Source organism: Pleuronectes platessa, chromosome 3, assembly GCF_947347685.1.
Source record: "Pleuronectes platessa chromosome 3, fPlePla1.1, whole genome shotgun sequence".
Lineage (NCBI taxonomy): Eukaryota > Metazoa > Chordata > Actinopteri > Pleuronectiformes > Pleuronectidae > Pleuronectes > Pleuronectes platessa.
In genome coordinates this window covers 26,480,859-26,505,451 of record NC_070628.1, presented here as the reverse complement: position 1 = coordinate 26,505,451, position 24,593 = coordinate 26,480,859, and the positions used below count along the sequence as shown (strand labels likewise).

General features: G+C 42.1%; 3 protein-coding genes across 3 annotated transcripts; 1 reads left to right on the top strand and 2 right to left on the bottom strand.

Moving 5' to 3' along the window:
- The first annotated feature begins 287 nt into the window (after positions 1-287).
- On the top strand, positions 288-5,698 carry c3h17orf67 (chromosome 3 C17orf67 homolog). The gene is made up of 5 exons (XM_053418685.1): positions 288-512; positions 1,657-1,822; positions 3,340-3,440; positions 4,811-4,941; positions 5,414-5,698. Exons 2-4 carry the CDS (start codon positions 1,768-1,770, stop codon positions 4,925-4,927), a joined length of 273 nt encoding a protein of 90 aa, XP_053274660.1. The 5' UTR covers positions 288-512; positions 1,657-1,767; the 3' UTR covers positions 4,928-4,941; positions 5,414-5,698.
- Positions 5,699-7,162: 1,464 nt separating this feature from the next.
- cbx8b (chromobox homolog 8b) lies at positions 7,163-10,584 on the bottom strand. Its single transcript, XM_053418337.1, has 5 exons — positions 10,380-10,584; positions 10,215-10,258; positions 9,893-9,958; positions 9,694-9,760; positions 7,163-8,855 (listed from the first exon to the last, which is right to left on the bottom strand). The coding sequence occupies exons 1-5, from the start codon at positions 10,446-10,448 to the stop codon at positions 7,989-7,991; spliced, it is 1,113 nt and encodes a 370-aa protein (XP_053274312.1). The 5' UTR covers positions 10,449-10,584; the 3' UTR covers positions 7,163-7,988.
- Positions 10,585-16,923: 6,339 nt separating this feature from the next.
- On the bottom strand, positions 16,924-24,324 carry LOC128436514 (E3 SUMO-protein ligase CBX4). The gene is made up of 5 exons (XM_053418245.1): positions 24,002-24,324; positions 23,771-23,814; positions 23,166-23,231; positions 20,671-20,737; positions 16,924-19,633 (listed from the first exon to the last, which is right to left on the bottom strand). Exons 1-5 carry the CDS (start codon positions 24,068-24,070, stop codon positions 18,143-18,145), a joined length of 1,737 nt encoding a protein of 578 aa, XP_053274220.1. The 5' UTR covers positions 24,071-24,324; the 3' UTR covers positions 16,924-18,142.
- Positions 24,325-24,593: the final 269 nt, after the last annotated feature.

Genomic DNA, 24,593 nt, shown 5'->3' with positions numbered 1-24,593 from the left:
AATGTGGTGGAAATGTTACTTTCCACCACTAATACAAGAGCCATGTACACTTGTACAGCCATGTAAAGATTATTATTATTATTATTTTTTTTAATTCCGGAGACAGATCGAACACAGTGTTAGCAAATAGTCACTGTAAGCAAATGGAGGTTTAAAGCCTCAGTCGCTTTTTCTCTGATAATGAAAACCACTGTGAAGATCACAGAGAGACAGACTTGTTCAGCGAACAAGGAAGTAAATACAGATTAAGTCTCATTATGTTTTATCATCTCGGATATTAATGGGTTGACGTTCAGTCTCCAGCGCGCATGCGTCGTGAGCTGCGTCGCGATCACATTCATCATCGCATAAGGGAATAAAAGCTTTTGAAGCGCCAGATAATAAGAAGGCAAACTATTATTCAAGTCCGCACGAGGGCAGGAGACACAGGCGTTTTGATGCACGAGGCTCGATTAGATGCGGAAATGGAAAACATGACGCACAGTGACGTCTTCTCTTCCTGTCACTGGCAGGTAGCCAATGCATTACCATGACTTAGATAAAGGAAAAGATGAATCTATACATTTATACTTTGACGGATACATATTTAAACACAGAATGTGGTACAATCCTGCTTTAATCTTGATATTGTCATTCTTATTATCATTTTTGTTATCGTTATTATTTCGTAATTTTGTGAAATTTTAACTGGAAGTCGGCCGCTCACTGTATATTATATGTCATCTGGTAATTGTCTGTGTTTTTAATAAACCAAAAAAGATTTTAAAAAATGCTAGTATATATATATATATATATATATATATAGTGTTGGTAGTGTTAGTAGAAGACTTTATGTGTTAGCTCGCCGCACAGAAAGTGTTTTCATTATTTCAATTCTTACTCATGTTCTGTGTTGACTACTTTTACTCTGAATTTTTAGAGGCTGTATTCAAGAATTGTATCTGTTGGCCCATTAGTATCAGAGGGGCGGCTTCGGTAGTTTTATTGTCATAAAGCTGATGGACTCCAATTGGCAGATTGAAAAAGAATAGTCATTAAGCAGCAAAAGTTAAGATGTTCTGGCATCTGGTCTCAATGTAGATACAGCTCCCAAATTCACATTTTACCTTGTAATGTACGTTAGAATAATAAAAACCATCACATCATCATCATCACCAAATTCGACATTGGTCTGTATTGTTATAGCCTTGTTCACCCATGATACCAAACCATTACAAAACTGTGTGTTTACACTGCCACCTAGTGGACAGCATGCTCACTGCTTCAGCCAACCTCATACAGTGGGTTCGTGGTTCTCAAACTGGGGGATGGGCCACCAGGAGAAATATAGAGCCACTGCAGGGGGATGACCAGAGGAACCAAGTTGAAATTACCTGATATTTGAGGAAAATAAGCAGTTGGGTGATGCTATGATTCTGACCTTTATTAAAACTCTCTTTTTGTTTCCCCGTCTTTGCTTTATGATTGTTAAAGACGTTTTCTAACCTTTTTTCCGATTGTGAAGATGAACCAGTATGTTTTAAACTTTAGAGGTTTTATATAGATCTAGATTAATTACAGATATGTGATTTAGATTTATTGTCACTGATGGGTTTATTGTTAATATGGCCTCAGTAACACACAAGGTATATGGGACGGTTTGTGGCTGGTATGCAGGAGGAGCAGGAGGAGGAAGAGGAGGAGGAGAATTTTCCCCTTCACCCCCACTGGACTCTGGTCAGGACCTCAGTACAGAGAAAGCTCAGGCAGGCAAACCAAGTGTAGAAGATGAAGAAGCTGGTGGTGTTTTTGCTCTGCCTGGTCCTGCTGACTGCTTACACAGGTAGGAAACTCCCAGGGATCTGCCCAACGAGAACAACATGTTCTGTTAGGACAGAAAAGGACAAAGAGGAATAGTGAATAATGAGGGTAGGATAGTTTTGCATAATTCCCTGTCTTCCTTTAGCTGCATGGCTAATATATCATAGTTATATAATGATACAATATAACTATTATTGCATAGTTAAAAGTCTCTAAATAAAAGCGTTTTTGCATAATTGCTTAAGCAGCTGATTTGAGTGCAGCCCTGCAATAAAAGGCACTTTGGTAAATATTGAGATGCAACAATAACGATAACAATAACGATGCAACGATAAACGGACACTGTGTAAAATACAGTAATGATAATAAGAGGAGAGGGTGAAATGGGAAACAATAACAGTAATATATATATAACTATTAGCCATGCACCAATATATATTTGATCATGAAATAGTTTTTCTTTACTCATTTTACTTTGATGATTGCTTCATTTGGTTCTATGGTTTTGCACCAATATAAAATTATACAGCCATTGTAATCTCATGTATACCTGATGACTTTTTCAGCATGCATTCTGGCTTTGGACACAAACAGAAACTGCACAGATATTCACAGTGACTTATCTTTCAAAATGAGACAGCTGGAGTCTGTGTTAGGTGTTTTGCCACGTTGCTGTGAGGGCCCAGACAGCAGCAGCAGCAGCAACCCTCTCTGTATCTGGGTTCCTTTCCACAGCAGCTCCCTCTGGCAGGAGAGGGAGAGCGAGGCAGCCTGCTGCTCACTGGGGTCACGTGCCGCACAGGCCTTACTCCCCAGGGAGTGAGAAGGATGAATGGGCACTTTGTTACCTTCCACCAAATACCAGGCTTCCAAATACAGGCCTGGGTTTACAGAGAGGGAGACAGAGAAGGGGTCCTCACTCTGCAGAGGCCAGTGTTTCTCTGTGCATATGTGTGTGGGCGTATGTGTGTGTGTGTGTGTGTTAGAGAGAGATAGAGAGAGAGAGAGAGAGAGAGAGCAGCTTCCTTGCGCTTGTCCTTGTGGAATAAACAGCCTCACATGGACAAGCTAAACAGATCAGGTTAGCCACAGCCCACCAGCAGCAGCAGATAGTGGAGAGAGGCGGTTTATTCATGGGCCTGAACACAGCCTCCACTGAGAGGAATGTTATCCTGATTAGCCAATACCCAGCTGCCAAGCTAACGGCTGTTTTGTTAGCAGCAAAAACAAAATAGCTCAAGCTGAGTTCTTGTAAAGAGGAAGTGAAAATAGAGGAAACTGCCCACACACACATGCACGCACGCACGCGCGCGCGCACGCACGCACACACACACACGCACGCACACACACACACACACACACACACACACACACACACACACACACACACACACATTTCTATCAGTGATATGTTCATTCTGTCAATTCTATTGAATTGTCCTCCCCAGCACTATTGGATGTCTGAATCACAAGACGTAGTATGAGCAAACACTTTCTCTATCAGGCGGTGTCGAACTCTTATCTGTCTCTCTACCTCAGATGCCAATCCTATCATCAAGGAGAGCCTTGCAAAGCAGCTGCTCCGCAGCAAGAGGCAGGATCGGCCATTGAAGGCCGGCCACCCCGATGAGCCAATGAGGGTAAGGTTCATCCAGAGCAAAGAGCACAGATATCGTATATATGTTGATTCATCTGATCCTATCAAAATCCACTCTGTGCAGCATTTATAAGCACTGTATCAACATGATATATAAAGTGTTATTTAATTTTGTTGTTAACAATTATATATATGATGCTATCCTGCTTGCCTAGCAAGTTATGATATAACAAATTATAAGAACGTTATAGCTTTCTATAGTGCTTATTAATAGTGAAACGAACAAAAACATTTGTTTAGAATTTGTTCATTATCTTATTGTTTTTTGAATAATTTATAATAAATGAGTAACTCTCTAGATATAAGTTATGAAATCAAATCCACATCAGATCAACAAATGCTCAGAGCAACATGACCAAAACAGTCTGAAGGACAAATAAAAAATGAATAAAACATAAATAAGTCAGTAAAGGTAATTTTAATAAACATAAAGATATTATTATTATTAAACTTTATTACAGGCTCAAGGCCCACAGTATCAAAAGACAAAACATACAATCAATACATTACACAGAAATATACAAGGAAAGAAGGGCTAAAAAAAGGCACTCATGCCAGTGTTCCCAGATCTTAGATGTGTACTTAACAGAGCTGCGGACAGGGTCTGTCATCAGATCAATTATAGAATTTGTTGAGCGGTCCAGCCGACTCATAAACTTAAAAATAAGGTTCCTCAGCAAGGCCATGAAGGTGGTTAGACCCATATTAACGAACAGCTCACTGGCTCTAGTACTCCTGGGTTTATGCAGGAGTAATCTAAGACAGTCAGTAGTGAACACAGAACAGCTTTAAAGGATAAAAACCTTCACATTCATAATTTGACGTTATATTTAAATGATTTAATATCAGTTATGCACCATGGGTACTATGGTGTGTGTGTTATCATAAAGTGTGTCATTGTTGAGATGAGCTCACAGCCTCAACCTCCAACTAATACTGTTCTTCTCTCATGATGTTCCAGACACCCATCATGTGTGTTTATTGAATAATGATCTGAACCACCTCATTTAAATCGACCTTATCATTATACTTGGTTGTTCTCCTCTGACCTGATGATGCTATGAGCGCAGCCTTTCATCATTGTTCAAGTCCAAGCATGTTTAGTTCCAGTCATCTCTGTAATTTCACTCTAGCTGCGCTGCCATGGTGACAATGACAGCAGGGCGACAAATAGTTCTGAGTCAGTGGAGTTTTACTCTGACTCTGTGATTCCCCTGCTCAGAATTCATTTTCATTTGTGCAAATGTGAGTCACAAACCCTTTCCGTGTTCCTCAGCCTATCTTGTCTTGTTTCTTTCAGTGTATTTTTATTCTGTCTCTGCCCTCCTCTCAACCACATCTGTCCCCATGCAGGAGCATCTGCTGCACATGCAGGCCCTTGATCAGAGGGCCCAGGAGACCAACATGGAGTACTGGCTCAATCCTCACTGCCCCCCTCGCTGTGACAGGAACTACGGACACCCCGTTTGAGGATGATGACAAAGGTCGCTGCCATTCTGGATAAACACCTAACACCCCAAAATGTCAATAGATGTAAAAAAAAATTAACTGTAATTGTAACTTTTCTTGTTTAAATCATTCATAGCACAAACAGGTTTTAAATAATAAGTATTCAATATCGTGAATAGACATCAACATTAAGGTTAAGTCAATGTTTTAAGGTAATTTTGAGTCTCATCATCACTTATTAGCACTGTTTATGTAGAATTTGACGCTGTGGATGGTTGATAAAGCAGGAAGAAGATCCTGGAAACAGATTCTTATGTATGTTATACCAAATAATAAATATAAGGAACTTATCTTCATAATAATGAGCATGAGTCCGTCCGATTTATAATAACTCCTTTCAAATGTGCCTAGAACTGATGTAGGATAGTTGTTACTACATTGTTTTATCTTGTCATTATACATTTATGGCTTTCCTTTATTGTTTCAAATTTTCTCTCTTCACACCAGGACCAGACGTGACAACATGGACTCAACAATGGCATCAGTGAAAACTCTTGACAACCAGAAGGACAGAGAGACTATCCCCTTCTACTTAAATGAAATGACCATGAGCAGAATGAGTGCAAAATAAATGGTCTTCATGCTTATATAACCTGATTGTATAGCAGCAGTGTAGTTTGCTGTTTCCAGCAGTTTCAACATGTATTCTCGGTTGTGTAACAGAATGAGAGAACAGTGAATGCAATTACAAATAAATCAGAATGCATGAGTGCCTTCAATCTGGGTAAAAGAGTTGATGCTGTTTTATTTGATTTGTTCCATTACCCGTTTTCTATTAATAGATGAAGATCATATTTAATTAATTATAAAGTATTCACCACCATAGACGTCAAAGGCTTAATGTTTAAGAAAGACCGGCTCATCCTGGTGCTTCTATTTGCTTGTGTATCACTTTAGACTTACTTCTCAGTGAGTCATTAAAAAGACTGAAGCACAGGAAGCGTTTTATTTCTCTAATGTTTTGTAATTGAAGATATCAATTCAGCTTCTTCTTGCTTGTGTCAGAGAGAAATAAAAATGGCCGAGCAGCAAGTGGCAGATCAGCGGAAATAGACCCGTATTCCCCGAATAATAAGAAAGGAAAGGTCAAATATTGTCTATCTCATACAACAGCTCGTCAGTGGCTCTTTATTTTCTTAGGAGACAGGTGAAATTTGGTTCAAGCACCGGGATCCTCGCAGACCTCTAGCGGCTGCATCCCATTCTGGTACGGGAAACGATGAGCTCCCAGACTCGCGGTGATCCAGGACATATACCGCACCAGCATCATTCAGGACCGCAGCTTCCAGCACATACCCTGTCCTCTCTCTGACTCGGGATCAGCGCTGCACGCACCACCAGCTTGAAGAACATTGTCTACTCACCTCTGGAAAATGTGCAACATATTCCTCTACAGCACACACTTGTCACTTTGTCACTACATACAATAGGCCGATTGTATTTGACTTGGTTTTCTGCCGAGCTCTTTAGACTTGATATGATTTAATTGTTGCTCTTATCTCTGTGCTGACCCGCCATCTTGACCCTGTGTTAATTTACACATCACAAATACAAGGTGAAAGTTGAATGTGTTTTAAAACCCCACTGCAGGGGCGACCAGAGCAAACCTGCTCAGGTTATAGGTGTCGGCTATTGGCATTGATTTTTGTATGCAGTCTATTTTCATCTGGGAACAGGTAAATTTAATCCATACAAAGAACGCGTCTTCTGGAAGGACAGAAGCTGATTGGACAGAACAGAAGGAATATGGCCCCGTGGCGGTGGAGAGCAGATTTGGTTTCATTTATCCGACGTGAACTGAATTTAAAGTGGCCTGTGAGGATCGGACATGAGCAGCATTAAACATGTTATTAAACAGGTTATTGTCAGCAGGTCTATCGGCTGATTTGTTGCGGCCTTCGTTTTAACTCATTTCATGCTTTCTCACCAAGCCTGAGGGCCTCGCACCTCTACTGCTCCAACAGCGGGGATGTCTTTTATTTATTTATTTAAAAACAGCGCATTTCCACACACATTGACCTATTTCAGAAAAAAATGTGATTAAAATGTCAAGAAAAATAAAATCTATTGATTTAGATGGAGGCCTCGAAGCCTGGCGGTGTCAAAACGATGGATAAAGGTAATTTCTTTTTATGGCTTGAAAGGCCGACGGCGCAGGAACAGAGAGATATTCAAAATGTAAACACAACGAGAAGCGAAAATCCAGTATTTTATTGAAAAGCGTCTAAAAAGCAAAACGACACCAGCTCTGTTTTTTTCTTATTACATCAATGCTCCATAAAGGTTTTCTATGAAATTCAAAATATAATGTAGTAAATATGAGCCTTGGGAAAAACTTAAAGTGTCCATGTTGGGTGAATAAATTTAGTTCACAATTAGAAATGTTAGAGACATTACAAACGGTCTTTAAACACAAACAAATAATAACCGCCATTTTCTTAATACTTTAAATTCAAAGTGCTTGATAAATTCTTTTTTTTAAATATAAACCTTAGGAAAATCGAACAAGGTAACTTCAGTCTAATCAGTTCAAATTATGGAGAAATATTCATTCCACAGACTTGATTTCAAATCCAGGCCTCACTTCTCACAGATTACTAACACCAGTTCAGGCTGACAGATAAGAGTGAGAAAAAATACATTTTAGTTAGTTGTATTTTCAAAATCGTAAAATTCACAAGCTCTGTACAGTAATTAGCCAGCTGCTGTAAAGGAAACATGCAACTCACTCATGTGAACCAATGCATGAAGTAAAATGGACTTCAGTTGATTTGGTCGATACATTAAATAGATGTCAAACTTTGTAATATATACACATATGCACATTATGTACTTCTTCTTCTTCTTTGTTCGGTTTATTATGGTTGGCAACCAACTTCAAGGTTCATTACCGCCCCCAGCAAATTATGTAACCTGCTTTGAAACACTACGTACAAAAACAATTTAATGATGCTTATGAAAATCACAGAAAACAAAGCCTCATGGTGTAAAAAAAAAAATAGGCAGTGAAAGATACAATCAATCATCTTTTGTCTTTGAAGAAGCCTTTAGACGTGTTGCTCTCTTTGATGGTCACAGTTAGGAAGTTGGTGGTCACGTCTGTCACCAGGACCTTCTCCACGCTGCCGAGGGAGGGCCTCCATGACACCTCGTCCAGGTCTTCATTGAGCCGGGTCGGGGACGGCCTGTCCAAGAAGTAAGGCTTTTCCATGAGTGGAAGCTCAGCAGGGCGACTCAGGCTCTGGCTCATCTTGGACTGGTGCTTGAAATGTGCAGGTGCAAGGAAGCTTGATCCCTCCTTTGTCCTGTGTGTGTCTGTTTCCATCCTGTGAGGATGCAGGCTACGGTCTGAGTAGACCTGCTTGTAGGAGCTCCCACCGGAGAGCTCCTTGTTGTGTGGTTTGTGGTGATGATGATGGTGGTGTCGGTGGTGGTGTTTATGGCTGTGACCGTGGTTCTCTGGATGCCTGTGGGACACTTTGAACAGCCTCATCTCTTCTGCCATGTGGTACTTGGCCAGTTTGTGAGGGCTGTGGCTCCCCTCCTCGGCCCTCCTCTTGTGTGGCTCGGAGGCCTCAGGGCTGCAGCTACTGTCCTTAAAGCGGGGCTTTGGCTTCGGGCCCCTTTTTTTGGGTGCGTGGATGAGTCCGTCAACCCTCAATTGCTGGAGGGACAACTGGTGCTCGCGGGTGCTAAGCTCTGGCGGGCGGACGCGTATGATTTCTCCACGGTTGACAGTGCTGGGTGGGAAGATGGTGGGAACCACGGCTCTGAGGCCCTCTCTCGCTCTGGGGGTGACAACGGGTTCTGGAGCCGGAAAGGTGATGTGCATCCCTCGCACTGCTTCACTCCTGAACTCATAGGACCTGGCTCTGTCTTTTGCCTGAGCCTATTAGAAAATACAAATTATAGGGACATTTAATTCAAAATGATATAAAAAAAATTACAATAATCCCTTCACTCCCTTTAATTTGTATTCCTTAATAAATTGAATTCTAAATGCGTCGTATTATTTGCACCTCTGATTTCCCTTCTCATGCATCAAAATGAATTCCACGAAAAGGCCTAATGACAGTTTCAAGCCAGAAACTATTACAGTCAGTTTATATCAAACTTTAAAATGTGGATAATAAGTGGAATGTAGTTACAAAACATACACTGGTAGGTTTTCACCTCTGCTGCAGCAAACAGCTCCTGTCAGGCCTCAGTGCTTATTAGTGAGATTCGACTGCTGCTCCTGTTAAACAACAGTCCTGTGCACGGAGATCCTGGTATTTAGCTCAAGACAAACTGTCGCTCATTTAGCAATTTTCACGGTTCATCGTGCTGAGAAGCTGGACCCTCTTCAGGTTTCTATCAAACCATTAACCCAGGACCGAAAGATCTGAGTTTAATGACGAGCTGATAACAATTAAGAGGATTTTACACAGAGAGTAAAGAGTTTGTGAAGAACTGCTTCTGAACAGGACTGACTGTTTTTAAAGCTTCAGTATTTCAACATCTCAACATTAGCTAATAGACAAACTGAATACACACCCGCTAATGCGCTGTTTCCAATATGCGTGATTAGCGTATTTGGACTCACCACTACACACAATGCGGTTAATTTACAGGATCTGTCGGTGGACAGTTTGAGAAGAATACACATTACACAGAGAAGGAAACATGCAGGGGAAATAGACGTGGCCCTAAGTCGTGACAACATTAAATCGCGCTGATGAGTTTACCTTGAGCAGGAAGGTCTTGGGTTTTGGTCCTCTCTTCTTGGGCCCGTACAGCTCCCTCTCCTGCTCCCTGGGGAACACACAGCGACACACTGTCGGGCTCGGTGTCGCAGAGCAAAGTGCACGGAGACCACCGGGGATTTACTGGACATGCGTTACATTCTGCGGCTCGGGCCCCGGAGGCCGAACCCGTTTCTCTTACCTCTGCTCGAAAGCGGCGAACAGCCGGGAGTCCAGGATATTCTCTTCTGGTTCCCAGGTGCTGTATCTGGGAATGAAAACCAGCGGTCAGACTCAGCACTGACACTGACACACACACAATTTATATCAATAGACAACAGTGTGAGGATGGCCGCGGCGTTAGCCTGCGAGCTAAGATCTCCATCGCGCTGTTTCACCTCATTTTTTAATCCGGCTGCAGTTAGCTCACAAGCTAACGGCAGCCGCGGCGGAGACAGTCCCCACCGGAGACAGCACCGCAGCGGGCTGACAACAGGCAGGAGACACAAGGAAGCTGCACTTACTTGGGAGACCAGCCCTTCCATTTCACTAGGTACTCCATGCGACCCTGCGTGCCACCAGAAACAAACACAAACCAATTGGTTAGCTTGCAGGGCAACACCACTGCATGAGAGCGCTTTACACTCCAGGCTCTGGCCGGAAAATGGCTGGTTCCATCTCGCACTAACCTTCCGTATCCTGCGCTTGATAATGGACTCGGCAGCGAACACCCTCTCCCCGACGGCGGACAGCTCCATGTTTACTCCAGTGCTGCCTTCAGTTAGCTCTGCGGTGGCTAACGCTAGCGCAGCGGATATTTTTCTTCGGTCCCAGCCGCTCTGGATTCCCGACAGACCATAATACTCCCGAGCAGAATGGACGTCAGCGCATAGTTTTTTTTACTCCACCGCGTTGCTAGGGAACCGCAGTCGGTGGAACCCTCCAGGAGAGCGCCCATTGGTGCAGGCGTTGCTACGTGCTCGGGTTGCTAAGCGAAGGGAGGAGCCAGCGGCTGCGAGGATTCTTCACGGGGGGAGAAAATGGAGGCTCTTCTCCCCGCGCGACGACCGACACGTCTCGTGCAAGTTATGGGAGACATTAAAAGATGCACGTGGTCACGAGAAATGACCAGATAGGTGCACGAGGCAGCCTTGGCGCGCAAATAGACAAACTAGAATATAGAAAATAACGCGTGTTGTTTGTTTAATTATTGAGATTGTTCCTCATTTTCATTGAACTCTACCAGCGCAATATATGAATAGAGAGTATATTGTTATGATCACAGGCTGTGGCAGTCATCTCCTTACACATGTCTTGACTTTTGTTTGTCGGGCCAAACATTATCACTATCACCGTCCGTCAGGGTATTTCTGGTCATTTTGTTATTTTATTTTCGTTGTTTGTATTTGTATTAGTGACATGTTGTTTGAAATATACATATAACGTCGTGCTACAGATTTATAGACAAATACCTGTTATCCACCAGAGAAAAAAGTATATGTGGTCAGGTGGAGGAACAGTTCAATGAGGTGATTCATAAATGTTAAGGACATGAAGTGGTTGTTATTCGCCACAATAGTAAAGAAGAGATCAGCTGGTGTGAGTGAAATCTTTTAAAATATTTTGTGTTTCCTGTGAAGGGTCCTTCCTGTCCTCTTCCTCGAAGACCGCAGCCGGAGAACATGTCGCGCTTATCTCCTCTGAGCCTTTTTAATGTCGGCATTTTCTTTTCTTTTTTTTAAGCAGCATGGCACCTCTCACCTACAGTGATCTGCGAATGCGGAAATTATTGGCACGGGCTTTCATTGGGCCTTTTGTTTTATTTAATGCACCAAGCAAACCTTAACCAACAGGAACAGAAATACTTTATTAGCATCTTGAAATCGGGATTTTACAGAATGGCCCACAACAGCATTAAAAAAAAGATCACAAGATTAGATCAACCAATCCCAATTATATTCCTTAAGCTTTTTTTGTGGAGTAAAAATAAATATTTACATTAACGTGAGTGAGCGTCGTGTTTCAGCTCACTGTCCCTACTCAGGCCTCAGGTGCACAACCCACTCACATGTAGAAGGAAAATAAATAAAAATATATAACTTAAACATTTAGAGATAAAGCAATATGTTTTATTAAGTAAACTGATACTTAATTCACAACGTCATATTATTATAATTATAATTATTAATATTATAATTTTTGTTGTTATTATTATTATTTGGCGTCCCTAAATTATATTTGATCAAAACTGGCCCCTTAGTCATATCAGTTCATTTAATTTAATTTTAGTTAATATAATGTTCAAGGCAGAACATTATATTAAGCAGTGACGCTATAAATACATATATATAATAAAATATAAATAAGAAAATAAATGACTACTACTACTACTAGTAGTCGTTTAATTTGCTATGTGATAAAGGATTGAATAGTCTATTAAACAAAATAAATATAAATAGACAGTTGCATCCGTTTGTTAGCGTTATGTAGCGCTGTTTAAGGTAATTGAAAAAAAGTCTACCCAATTGACTAATTCAAGAAACCTGTCCTAAGTTATTATTATATTTATTATTATTATTATTAGTAGTATTAGTATTATAAGTATGACTATATTATATTATTATTATTATTATTATACTGTTGTTGTTATTCCCGTACAGACTCATCGCGTAGATGGTCAGATTTTAAATAGAAAATACATTAATTTAAAAGCAGACGCATGAAGCATGTAGCCTATTTTTAAAACCTGTCTTTTGAAACCGTTGTCCCTGTGACAGTGAAGAGTCACAGTGCAGCTCTATGAACTGAACGTTGTAATACATGAATGAACAGCTGTACGTTATGAGGTTGGCAACACACATTTAATCAGAACCAATGAAACGTGTCTGATATGATATAATCGTTAGCCAGTCGAAACTAAATCCTTTACATGTAATTCAAGACAAGAACAGGCGACAGTGGCAAGACGAGCTCAGTTTAATAAACAGACTTCTGAGTCAATTCAGATCAGAAGAAATACCACAGAGACCATGAGGATGGACTCAGTGAGATTAGAGATTCAATGATTTATTAAACAAACCATATTTTAATCCACTTATCCCGTTAAATCAGCCTATAAGGTACAACCCACCTTTATGATATTAAGTGCTTAGCCGTTTGCTGGGACCTGTGGTAAAGAATGAACTATGTGTAAAAAGGTTCAGTATATTAATGTTCATGTTCGTTTCCTGTCAGGATGGATCAGTTCAAACTGCTGCACAAATCACCGACTATAGAAGATCTCCAGTAGGAAGGCTATCGGTCAAATTTAAATATTTGTGTCAGTCCGAATTTCATTCTGTGGAAATGCCAATGAGTAGAAATTGAATCCGTCTGACCACACATGTCTTATTAGGTTTGATAGTGAGTTTAAGGTGTACGGGTTGTTATTAGAATCACCTGAATTATCCGATTAGGTGCATGTTGCAAATCTTACATCGTTGTTCTTAAACCCAACCTTCATGAATGAAGACGTGTTTTCAATATATAATATTATACCCATGTTCCATTTTAAATGTCTCCTCAGCGCATCCTTTCCTCGGTGCACACACTGTGCGTGTGATGGGCGCAGCTCCTCACTCTCTGGATGCGATTGGTCTCGGCGCGCCTGCAGTGCAGCGCCGCTGCCGCCGGTACAACACTATTGGCTGCCTTGTATCCGGGCAAGAAGCGAGATCCCGGTGAGAGCTCAAACCGGGAAAAACCGACCACCGCACATGCAACGATGGTGGAGCGAGGTCGGCGAAATTCCCCGTTCACATGAAGCCACAGAGACTGTTGTTGGAATGTTACATTTAAATGTCAATTGTGGGGAGTTCGTCATATGAATTAAGAAACAAGCTTTACAATATTATAAGACATTCCCCTTTTTTCTTTGTCTGTGTTATATTATTATCTGAGAGCAGATTCACGTCATACATGTACTGATCATCATCGTTCGTGCGTAAAACCATCTGAAAATATCCTGTAAAGCAACTAAATATAAATAGTTGGTTTTACGCATGGTGTTCCTTCCCTTGGATTCAGACATCCCCATGATCTACCGGTTGCCAGGGTTAACCACGTCCAATCGACGCAGACAACAGCTCTGCGTGTGTCCAGTAAATGAATGAACAGTGAGGACACATCTCCATCTAACTCAACTGAGACACAGGGATGTGGGCCCGACGCGTGGACCCATCCACGACCTCACACACGTGGACCAGTCACCGCCGCGTCAGTTGAGGTTTACTCACTTGTTTTGTTGGTGAAGTGGATTAAGCTGCCTGATGCCCAGCAGGACTGAAAGCTGATCCCTGCAGCTGTTTGTCATATCCAGCTGTTTTCACGCCCCAACACCCTCTAACCTGGTTTTATAAAGGCAGAGAGTAAGGAAAGAAATCTATAAATCTGTAAATGATATGCTTACTAATGCCATATTCTAAAGAATTTCCTCATATGCGAATTATGTGAACCACATCTGTCAGTTTATGGACTTTACTGGACTCTACATACATTTTAGTCATTTTAGTTTGTATCTCTATCTGTGTTTGTTTTTGTATTCATTATTATATTTCCTTAACCCTGTAAAGTAGGTTGTGACTCTTCTCTGTAAAAAGTGCTATGAAAATTATCCTTACCTACTTACATAGTGAAAATATATGGTGATTTTGTGAAATATGATAATTTTTCTTTTACTGAATTAATTAATTTGAACAATATTAAGGAGTTTTACACATGTGAGATCACAATTTTGGAGGTTTAATCATTTAATTTGTGCAGTTGTACATTGTCACCTGAGGTTAAGGACATGGAATCAGCTGTAGTGATGGTATATTGTATATTTCTCTACTCCTCATGGTGTGTGGCTGGATTTAGAAATCTCTTATGAGCTCAAATCTGCATGCGTGGCATGTATAGGCCTATCTTATAATTCTGTGCATATAAATGTGGGGGCGGTTGTGATTAAGGCCTCTATACTGGAGAGGACTGTATGACTCAGAGTTTATATTATGTCCCTCTGAAATCAGCAGCCTGTATATTCCCTGAATAGCTGTGTGGTTTTGTAAATCAAAAGCATAGTTCCTGTGAGTTTATGGTGTAAAAGCCAGTGTGTCATAGAACATTAACAGGCCATAACTCAGCCCTGCATGCACAGACTGAGTATGAGCTGCAGAGAAGAGGGTGAGGAAAGGAAGGTGGATCAACTGGTTTTATACAAATGTTGGTTAATTCAAAGGATTACACAAGTAGCTAAATCACAGCCTGGCAGTTTATTCCCCCTGTTATAAGTACATACAGGGTGGGGTACCACAGTACCACATTAACTTGAGTAAAAGTGAGTGCGTGTAGAGGGAAGCCCATACCGTCATAAAATCAATTCAGTTCAATTTAATTCGTACACATCACAAAGTAGATAACATAATTACATAGGTTGAGACCTATGGGGAGAAATAACTCGGTCATTAAAAGGATGAAACCTCTGGCAGAACCAGTCTTGGTTTGGAAGGCCCTCTGCCTCATCCAGTTGGGGTGAGTGATAAAATGAGGAAGAGAAAGAAAGTGGATGGAAAAGAGGGGAGAGAAGAGGAGCAGAGAAAAGAGAGAGAGACCGGAAACAGATGTGCACCTGTGAAATTTAAGCTCTGTCCGACTGATTGTTATAATGAAAATAAGAAGTGATATTTATAGATAATGCAACAGTCTACCACATGGTTATGGCCGAGTCTCTGCCTCTTCTGAATCCATTTCAGGTTTCTTCTTCAGATGCTGCTTGCTCTGATTGGATCAGTGGCGGAGTAAAATAAATAAGTACCTCAAAATAAATGAGCTTAAGTAAAGTACAGATCCATGAATAATGTATCCAAGTGCAGTAACAAAGTGAACAATCTACCACACTCAGATTGTGTGTGAAAACCAGAGCAGCAGAGGACTGGGCTTTCATTTAAATTTTCCAGAGGAACAGAAAGTGAAACTAAATCTGGGGCTGAAATGTGAGAAAAGAGGCAGGAGACCATTAAAATAAGGAGACAACATCCTGAGTTATGTCATTTTAAAATGAACATGGAGGTGAAGCACACAGAGTCCCCGCAGTCTCCCGCTGTGCCTCCCCCGGTATGTTAGGAGGATTTATTCATCTGACATGAACAGCTGTTCGGGTCAAAACCATGAGCCTCAACCGAGTCGACTAAGATCTAATAACCACCTCACAGACATGTTTAAGTCTTAGTTCAACCATGAAGCAGAATTTCCTCAGCCTGCAGTCAGACCTTTACCATGTTATTCTCAAATTCAAAAGTAGCTGTTCACAATGACTCAACAAGAAGTTCTAATGTTACATTCACAAGATGATCAGTGGCGTTGAAGGCCACAATGAAACCTACATGTATTCATGTAGCACAGCTGCTTCCCCATTTAATGTGTTGTGCAGGGTTTCAATGAATGGGAACACATTGCTCTCCATATGTAGCAGTAAACCAGGCCTGACCTGTAGCTACAGTATAAACAAGGGGCACGTCAATAGTTGGCCCTGGGCAGCGTGCAGGGCTAGATGATGCCTATCTGAAAATAAACTCTCTGTAAGGCTAATCCTCACGGTCTGCAGTCTACAGCCACAAATAGAGCCATGTACAGATTTAGCAACTTCTGGAGTAGGGTTAGTGAGATCCTTACAGCAGCCATATTTTCTTAAATCTGTAGCTCCTTATAGGCGAAGGTCAGATATGATGTCGGACTCAAGCTGGGGGGTTTCTTATGATCATATATAAGCATTAAACAGTGGTGGGATGTAACAATGCTTCATTGCCGCACTTTAGTCCATTTTTCATGTATCTCTACTATACTTAAGTGTTACATTTTCACATTGTTTATTGTATTATTATATATATAAAAGTAATCAATAATTAGAGGTGAATTTTTCCACTTATCAAGTCAGAACGGTAACAGGTCATTTACAGTTTGTATTTTTCTTGTCTTTAACAAAATATACACTAGATACAGTTTATGAAGTAGTAGACTATTGCATTAGAGAATAGGCTACACTCTTCGAATACTTTTACTTTTAATATTTCAAATATATTTAAAAGCAAGTAGTTACTGAGGAAGAAAAGTTAATGAGTTACTTTTACTGGAGTAAATTTTTATCTGTACTTCTAACATAGTAAAATGCTTAGAGTGCTATGTATACTGAGTATAAAGAAAGAGACACACTCCATATTTTACTTGCAAACAGTTTTATTATTGCAAAAACGTATTATAGGAAGCCTTCACTTTTTAGTCTGCAGAGAAAACATCAAAAGTGCGTCTGGTCAGTTTTCAACAGAGCAGTTCAATGCACCTCAGACCACACAGTGCTGAAAGGGAAGGAGAAGAATGAATGAACCCAGGGAACAGATCTGATCATGACAAGAGCCTGCGTGTGCTTTTACATACGTTTAGTTACACAAAATATGAATAATTTTATACTCTGTCCATCTGTGTCACACGTGTCATGGTGTGAGAGAACGGAAAAAAGCTGAAAAATGAAACCCCATCTGGTGATGCTAAAATGTTTGATTAGATTAGGCTGATATAATTAAGATTATTATTTTTTATTTTAGTCACTGATATATTTTCACTGCAAAACATGAAAATATATATGGTTGTACGTCACCTGTGTTAATGGCAGTGACTTGTGCTCAATATTCGATCTTGAGATGCGTGACCCAGAAAACACATTGAATGGAGACCAAATAATAGAAGCATATATCAAACGTTAACCGTTAATAATCACCTCTTCCCTTTCAACACAAATCACATTTATTGACAAAGAGACGCCTCATTTTCCCCCCTGCTTGTTTAAGCACGCCTAATGGCATAATCTGTCCAAGCAGCATCTATCCTTGTTTAAACCTGTCAACTTGTTCACGCATGCACACACACACACACACATGCACACACACGCACGCACACACACGCGCACCCACACACACTTGCAAGCACATACACTCGCACAGTGTAATTGACCATGATTCAATATAATTTCTCTTCCTTACAAAACTCTCCATATAGCCTACATTTTTATCGTTATCTGAGATGTAGACAGTTGAGGGTATAAACCAAATTACATCCATAGAAAAGTGAAAAGTATGTACAAGGGTTAAGTGCATCTTTAATCAAAGATCCGGCATCTATTTATGATCTAATTTTGCTTTCTAACTACGTTTGAAAGAGCGTAAATTAGAAACTGCATGTGATAGAATCTCCAGCAATAACAACAGATAGAGCTTATAAGATAAGAGGACAATATGCAAATAACGCAATAAAAGATCAGTTATGTTATCTGAGCAAAACAAAATGAAAACAACATTGATGGTTAATTTGTACATTCAAGCATCTTTAAATTAAATCTCTCTAATATACATGTATACAGTTACACAGTTGGTATCCAGCGGGATCACACCGTTATGTATTCCTTGAAGGTTACAGTGAGGCAGTTTGTCGTAATGTCTGTGATCACTATATTCCCGAGGAACGGCTTGAAGGAGGGAAACGTCTCCTCTTTTCCCTTGTCATTGTCAGAAACAGACAATGAGTCGACTCTCACCTTCTCTGCAGCGCTTTGGGTTTCAGTCTGGCGCTGCATTTCTGTTTGCGAGTCCGTTATCGTGTGTGTTTCAGCTTGTGTGTGCGTTTCCTCCTGTGTGTGCGCTAGAGTATCAGCTTGTGTGTGTTTTGCTGGCTGGCTCGCCGTGGAAGCTGCAGCTTTAGGCCTGGACCTGTCAATGCTCAAGTCAATAGGCTCGTCTTGATCTGCGTACCCACAGACCTGCAGGCCGATGTGGCCTCCGTGTCCGTTTTGGTCGAAGCTGATGTTTTGGGCGGGTGAAGATACCATGTTAGGAACGCTGATACTGCTGGAACTCAAAAACCTCTTAGTGCTCCCGTGCTCCTCGCAGTCTGTGTCAGAGAGGTGTCGCTTTAGAGTTTGAAATCCACCTTGGGTTCCTCTTTTGTCCAGTGGAGAGGGAACTCCCCTATCCAAAGGCAGGGAGAGAAGATTAGGCTTGGTTGTCAATTGTAAAAGCTGATCCGCTGGAAGCTGCCCCTGACCCCTGACCTCGACATGTTTATCCTGTTCCGTAGCAGTTGGCTCCACTTTGGGGGACTGCTCCTTTTCTTTTCGGCGATCTACGTTAAATCCAGTACTTGGAATAGCTGGTTTGTCTTTGGGGGTTTTCGCAAATCCGTTCATGAGGCCGAGCTTCTTGACAAGTTTCATCTTTTCAAGGTTGTTCTCTGTGCTGATGTCCATTTCTTGCGTTGGCTTCTCTGCAGTTTCACCGTTTTTAATTTTAGCTGTCTTCATTCCATTTTCCATGTACTTACTCATGACGATAACAATCCGCCCGTTCTTGTTTTTGTTCTTCACGATCTTTAGCTTGCTACTGCTGACACCATTAGACTGTGTAGACGCATCCTCTTTAGGTTTAACCAGCTCCGGCTCTTTATGGTTGTTGAGGTCAGCTGGAAGGTTCTTCAGCTCCATAGCGATATCCTTCACTTTGGTCAGGCAGCCAGAGTCGTTGTCCCGAGCCCACTTCTGCTGCAGCACAGGGGGCACATTGTACCCTTTGTTGGGCAGCTCTGGGGCTCTGACGTCTCTGGGCTTGGCAAACATGGGCTCGTGCACCTTGAGGTCGGGCTGGTAGTGGTGGTGCTTCTTGCTGTTGAGCTGATAGAAGAATTTCTTGCCGTTGGTCTGCTGCTCGGCTTCGCGCTCTCGGCACAGCGGCTGGTACTGGTGGTGCTTCTTGCTGTTCAGCTGGTACTGTTGGGCCTGGGGACGGAGCATCTGGATGGGGTTGGACTTCTCGCAGCTGTCCTCGTCGAGGGACGCCCCGTGGAGGTCAGCCAGAATGCTGGATCTCCGCGCAAATGAAGGGACCTGTGAAACAAAACAGAGATTAGTGTTAAGAAACCTTAAAAATAACAATTAATGAACATTACATGACAAATTATGGGATTTCTTGTGTGTAGATGAGTCTTTAAAATAAAGGGTGTCCCTCTAGGCAGAGAATTTGATTAATAGCGAAACTGTCTATAGTATCTATACATGTGTCTGTGTCAAGCTACAACAAAAAGCCGCGGTTCACTGGGGCCCATGAGTTGAGCTGTGCTTGGAATGTGTGAAGGGGCCCTTCTGAGGCCTGGACTGGAGCAGTTTATTTCAGGTGCCTTGGTCTATGTTCACACAGCCCTCCTACAGGTCCTGTGTAGCTCTTCCAGCCACCAGCCCAGGCCCCACAGTGATATTTCCAAGTGTCTCCTGTGGCTCTGACCTCAGCCTGGAAGAATGTCACTGGCTGCTTTGTGTCCTGTCATTGACTTTATCCCACGCGTTAGCACCAACACCCTCCTGAGAGGAACAAAAAGCCTCCTCTGAGGTGGTCCCCTGGCCTTTCGGAAGGTTGATGGATGCACTAAATGTACAATTCACAGTCTTTGAGCTACACGTGTTAGGTCAGGGAACTGTCCATATAAACAATTCACGTAGATAATAAAATGTATGTTTCTAATAAATATTTTAGTTTTCAGAGTGCATGCATTTCCAACTCCTGAATTTAAGAGGGAAGCCACCAATTAATCGAGAAGATTAGTTATCTAATCTATTCAGGCTGCAAAACAGTCACATCACTTCGAACAAACTTTGAGGTGCATTATGGGAAATGTAGGACCCAGCATTTTCAGAGCTTCAATACTATCAATACTAAAGCCAAAGGTTAGGATGTATTGGCCTTTCGCTGGTTAATTTTGACATGTATTTTAGTCCCCCTTGTGGCCTGCAATATTACATATCTAGAGCATCTAATTAAACCTACCTTGTTTGAGAAATTAATTTTTGTCTACATTACTTCCTGGGATTTCATGGATTTCAGGTGGAACTGTGTGTGCAACAAGGACTTGTTGAGTATCACTTCTTACCTGGACCAGAAGGTGCTTGGGCTTGGGGCCTCTCTTGCGATATCCCATCAGCTGCTCCTGACGTTCTCTGTGGGACAGGGAAACAGCAGCCAATCAGTGAAACCATCTCGCAGAGATGAGTTGCCGTTGCCTGGCAACACAACGTCATGGGTGTCCTCCTCAGGATCAGTTAGAAAACACTGAGCCCATGTTACAGGTTGGAGTTACACTCCCTGATGCACCGTGACAGTCATTCAACACGCATTAAAGGAGCAGTCATTCTCCCTCATTAACATGTATTTATCTTTTCTCTCTATCCTTTAGTTTTTAAAGCATTGCCTGTTTAATATCACATTACACTTGCTCTTCCTTCCTCCTGTAGTAAAATTCATAATTTCTTAACATGTCTGTCCACAGTAGGACACACAGGCGACTTTTCCTTAGCTTTCCCCAGTCTACAGTCTCTCTGAGACAGTAACTCAATACCACAGACAGGAGTGATGTAAGTCCCCTCCCCCATCCTACTCCATCACATCTAATTACAATGACGACTCGGTGTATTTTCATAGCCTGGCATTCAGACGATTCGGCTCCCCGGAGAGACACGCAATTAGTTTCAATAAAATCTCTCCCCTTTAGAGGTAGAGGGGTAATTGCAAAAACAGACGCCGAGCGACGTGGTGTTTTGCTTTAACGTGTGACCTGCGCCTGAAAGGTTTCTGTAAGTAGGAGCTGAGAAAAGCCAGTGACAGTTAAACACGCCGCGCTTTGAAGATTTTCAAATACGGTGTATTTCATGTGCAGTTGTCTGCTCAGTCACTCAATAGACTATTTAGCAATTAGCTAGGCAGCTAATTTGACCGTGGTAGCCCACTTTGAAAACTGAAGACACAAGGCCCCTTCACTAAAGAGAAACATGAGGAATTTTCTCTGGCTTCGATTTTGAGACGGTGCATGAACGTCTGATTTATGGCGATTCCTGAGCTGCTATTTAGTCCCCTGCTTACCTAAATCTTCATTTCCTCATGCCTTTCCACTACATCACAGGCAGATTAAGAAAAGATGTGCACCATAATTTAAATCCCACTCCAAAAATGTGTTCCGCCTACTGTCCCTTCACTCAGAGGTTTGATCTTCACTGTGCAGGATGATGAGTGTGCAGGGATCCGCTGCTCAGTTTAAAATCTGCAGGTACTATCATGACTCAATGACATCACCCACATGGTACTGTATGCAACTTCCACAAGTTTTATGTGGAGACTTGACAACTCTGACACATTTATAATGAGAACTAAATGGCCTGGCCCATAAATGCATATCTAAGCTTCCCAGGCCCCTCTCCATTCAGAGATCTCTCAGATCCACTGATCAGTTGATCCTTGCTCTTCCTTGGGCGGGGTTAGAGGCTAAAAGTGTGACTGTGCGTTTGCTGTATAGCTGCCCCAAAGCTTTGGAACAGTCTGCCATTTATGAATAAATGATCCCCTTCTGTCGACACATTTTTGACTAAATATAAGACCGTTTTGTTCTTGCAGGATTTTGGGTGCCCTTAACTTGATTTCATTTACATCCTTACACTTTTGTCTTACTTTGCCATTTGTTCTTAGCATTTTGCACTTACTTATTTTTTTTGTGCAGCACTTTGGTTAAAAATGTGCTTTATAAATGAAGTTGAATTGACTTGAGAAGTAAATCAAAAGTGAAGTAGGAAAAATCTGAAGTTCAATAGTTAAACTTTTGAATTATGCAAATTGCATTTTAAAGCATCTGGATTTTTAATAAAGACAAAGAAGTGGATTTAGTTTTCTCCACCAACAAGTGTCCCTACCCTCTGCTGGCGGTTGGCTATTTAACTTCAAGCTAGTGCGGAAGACTTTAAAAAGTTCATTTCAGAAACATTATTACACGCTGCCTGTTTTTAAATGCCCCCTCGCATGTTGAGAGGGGGTCATCAAATTTGTATCAATATAACAGATTACATGAGTAAACTCTGAACATTAAGCCACACAGATCCTTTGTTTTGGAATTTGGAATAATCCATAATATGTGGCCTATTGTGTATTGTGATTGGTCGCTGCCTCCCGTGGAAGAGGACACAGGAGCATCTGGTGACTACATGGTGGGAGAGCAGGATAACCTGATGCTGACACTCAAATAACTATCAGGTGACAAAAAGTTGATGCTGGACAAAGTGTCACCGTTTGCTCTGGTAACCCTGACCGGAGTTTAACCCTAACCCGACCCACTGATGTCACCGGTGTTAATCCTAATCCAAACCCCCTCTGGGCACTGAATATGAATGACACATTATGTGCAGAGTTTATGGTCTACATGGGATTATCCCCATAGTGTGATCAGGGTGTATCATTCCTGATTATAGAAACTCAAAGAGTTCCTCCTTTATAGATGACTGGCAGTTACATAAGTGAATAGGTGGAGCAATTGAAACCGGTTTGGTCTTGTTATTGTGTGGATCTCACCACACGTGAGGCTGGTTTTTCCAGCCCTGCACTTACCTGTCTTGGAAAGCATCAAGCAGCCTTGGGTCCAGGATGTTTTCCTCTGGCTCCCACGTGTTGTATCTATTCAGAGAGGAGAATGTGGACAGTGAGGACACACCGGCCTGTCAGCAGCGGAGGACTTTCATAAACAACGGCTGATGATTTCTGCACATCGAGCCTCGACAGACTCCAACCATACGATCATTTTAGTTCTCCCACGGCTCACATTTGCAGTCCTGTGTTCTACATGTGTAAACAACAAATGGAGACACTTGCGCTCCCTGAGGATGCGCGTGTAATAAATCATGAGTAACTTTTACGCACGGCGGTGGGGGAGGTGGGTGCAACGGCCGAGCCTCGACTCAACTGTAGACACATTTCGTAAACACTGGGTTCAATTACAGACGTGTCTTCCTCTAATTGGAACACTGGGGATAGCATTCATTGGAAGACTACATCCATCATCGAGGCCAAACGCATCGAGCGGCCAAAGCAAGGACGCGCAGCCGCCCATATATGCGCGCCGACATTCGACAAACACACACACACATATTTGTATTGTGAATGTTGCGTTAGTGGTTGTGATGTTTGCTATGTGGTGTGTGTGGGGAGGCACTTACTTTGGAGACCATCCTCGCCACTTGACCAGATACTCGACCCTCCCCTGTGAACGGACAGAAACGGGATTATCGTCTGAACGTTACTTTACGCAGCAAAATGCACCGCACCGTCATCCTAAAAAAATGATCTGGTGAAAGATAAACAGACAAGGGCCCACCAAAGTGAGACCCTCCTCATCTCCGCGTGCACGATGTGTGTTAAACATGTCCTTCACCGCTCTGCACACCAACCTTTCTGCTGCGCTTCTTCTCGATGCTCTCCACCGCAAAGACGTGCTCTCCCGCGGCGGGTAGTTCCATTTTCCAATCCAAGAGGAAGAGAAGCGGCTCGTCTGTGTTTTTTCTCCCTTTCTATCCCCCCCTCCTCGCTGTGCTGTTGGAAATATCTGACACGTTCTCCTCTTTTCTTCCAGGCCGCGTCCTCTCCCTCTGCTCCTCTGATGTGAAACACAAGAGCCCCCCGCTCCTCCTGTTTTTTCCCTGCGCTCCCCCTCGGAGACACCCGCTCTGCAGCCGAGTCGAAGCTGCAGCAACAAAACACTTCATGCAAATAGCCGTGCGTGTGACGTCACGCGAGGGGGGCGGAGATAGGGGGAGGAGGGTTGTTCCCGTGCTTACTTCAGGGGCTGTCGGGAAAAAAAGACGGAATTCTTTGAGTAGATTTGTAGGGATCCCGAAAGAAATGTAGGCATCCAGTCGTGTAGAGGTTCAGTGTGTAGGATTAAGGTTAAATGATTTATATTCAAAGGATCGGGTCCGGTTTTTACAGTAGTCCAAACTGGACAAACTAAACACCTTTTGAGTTTTATTGATAACTGAAGTC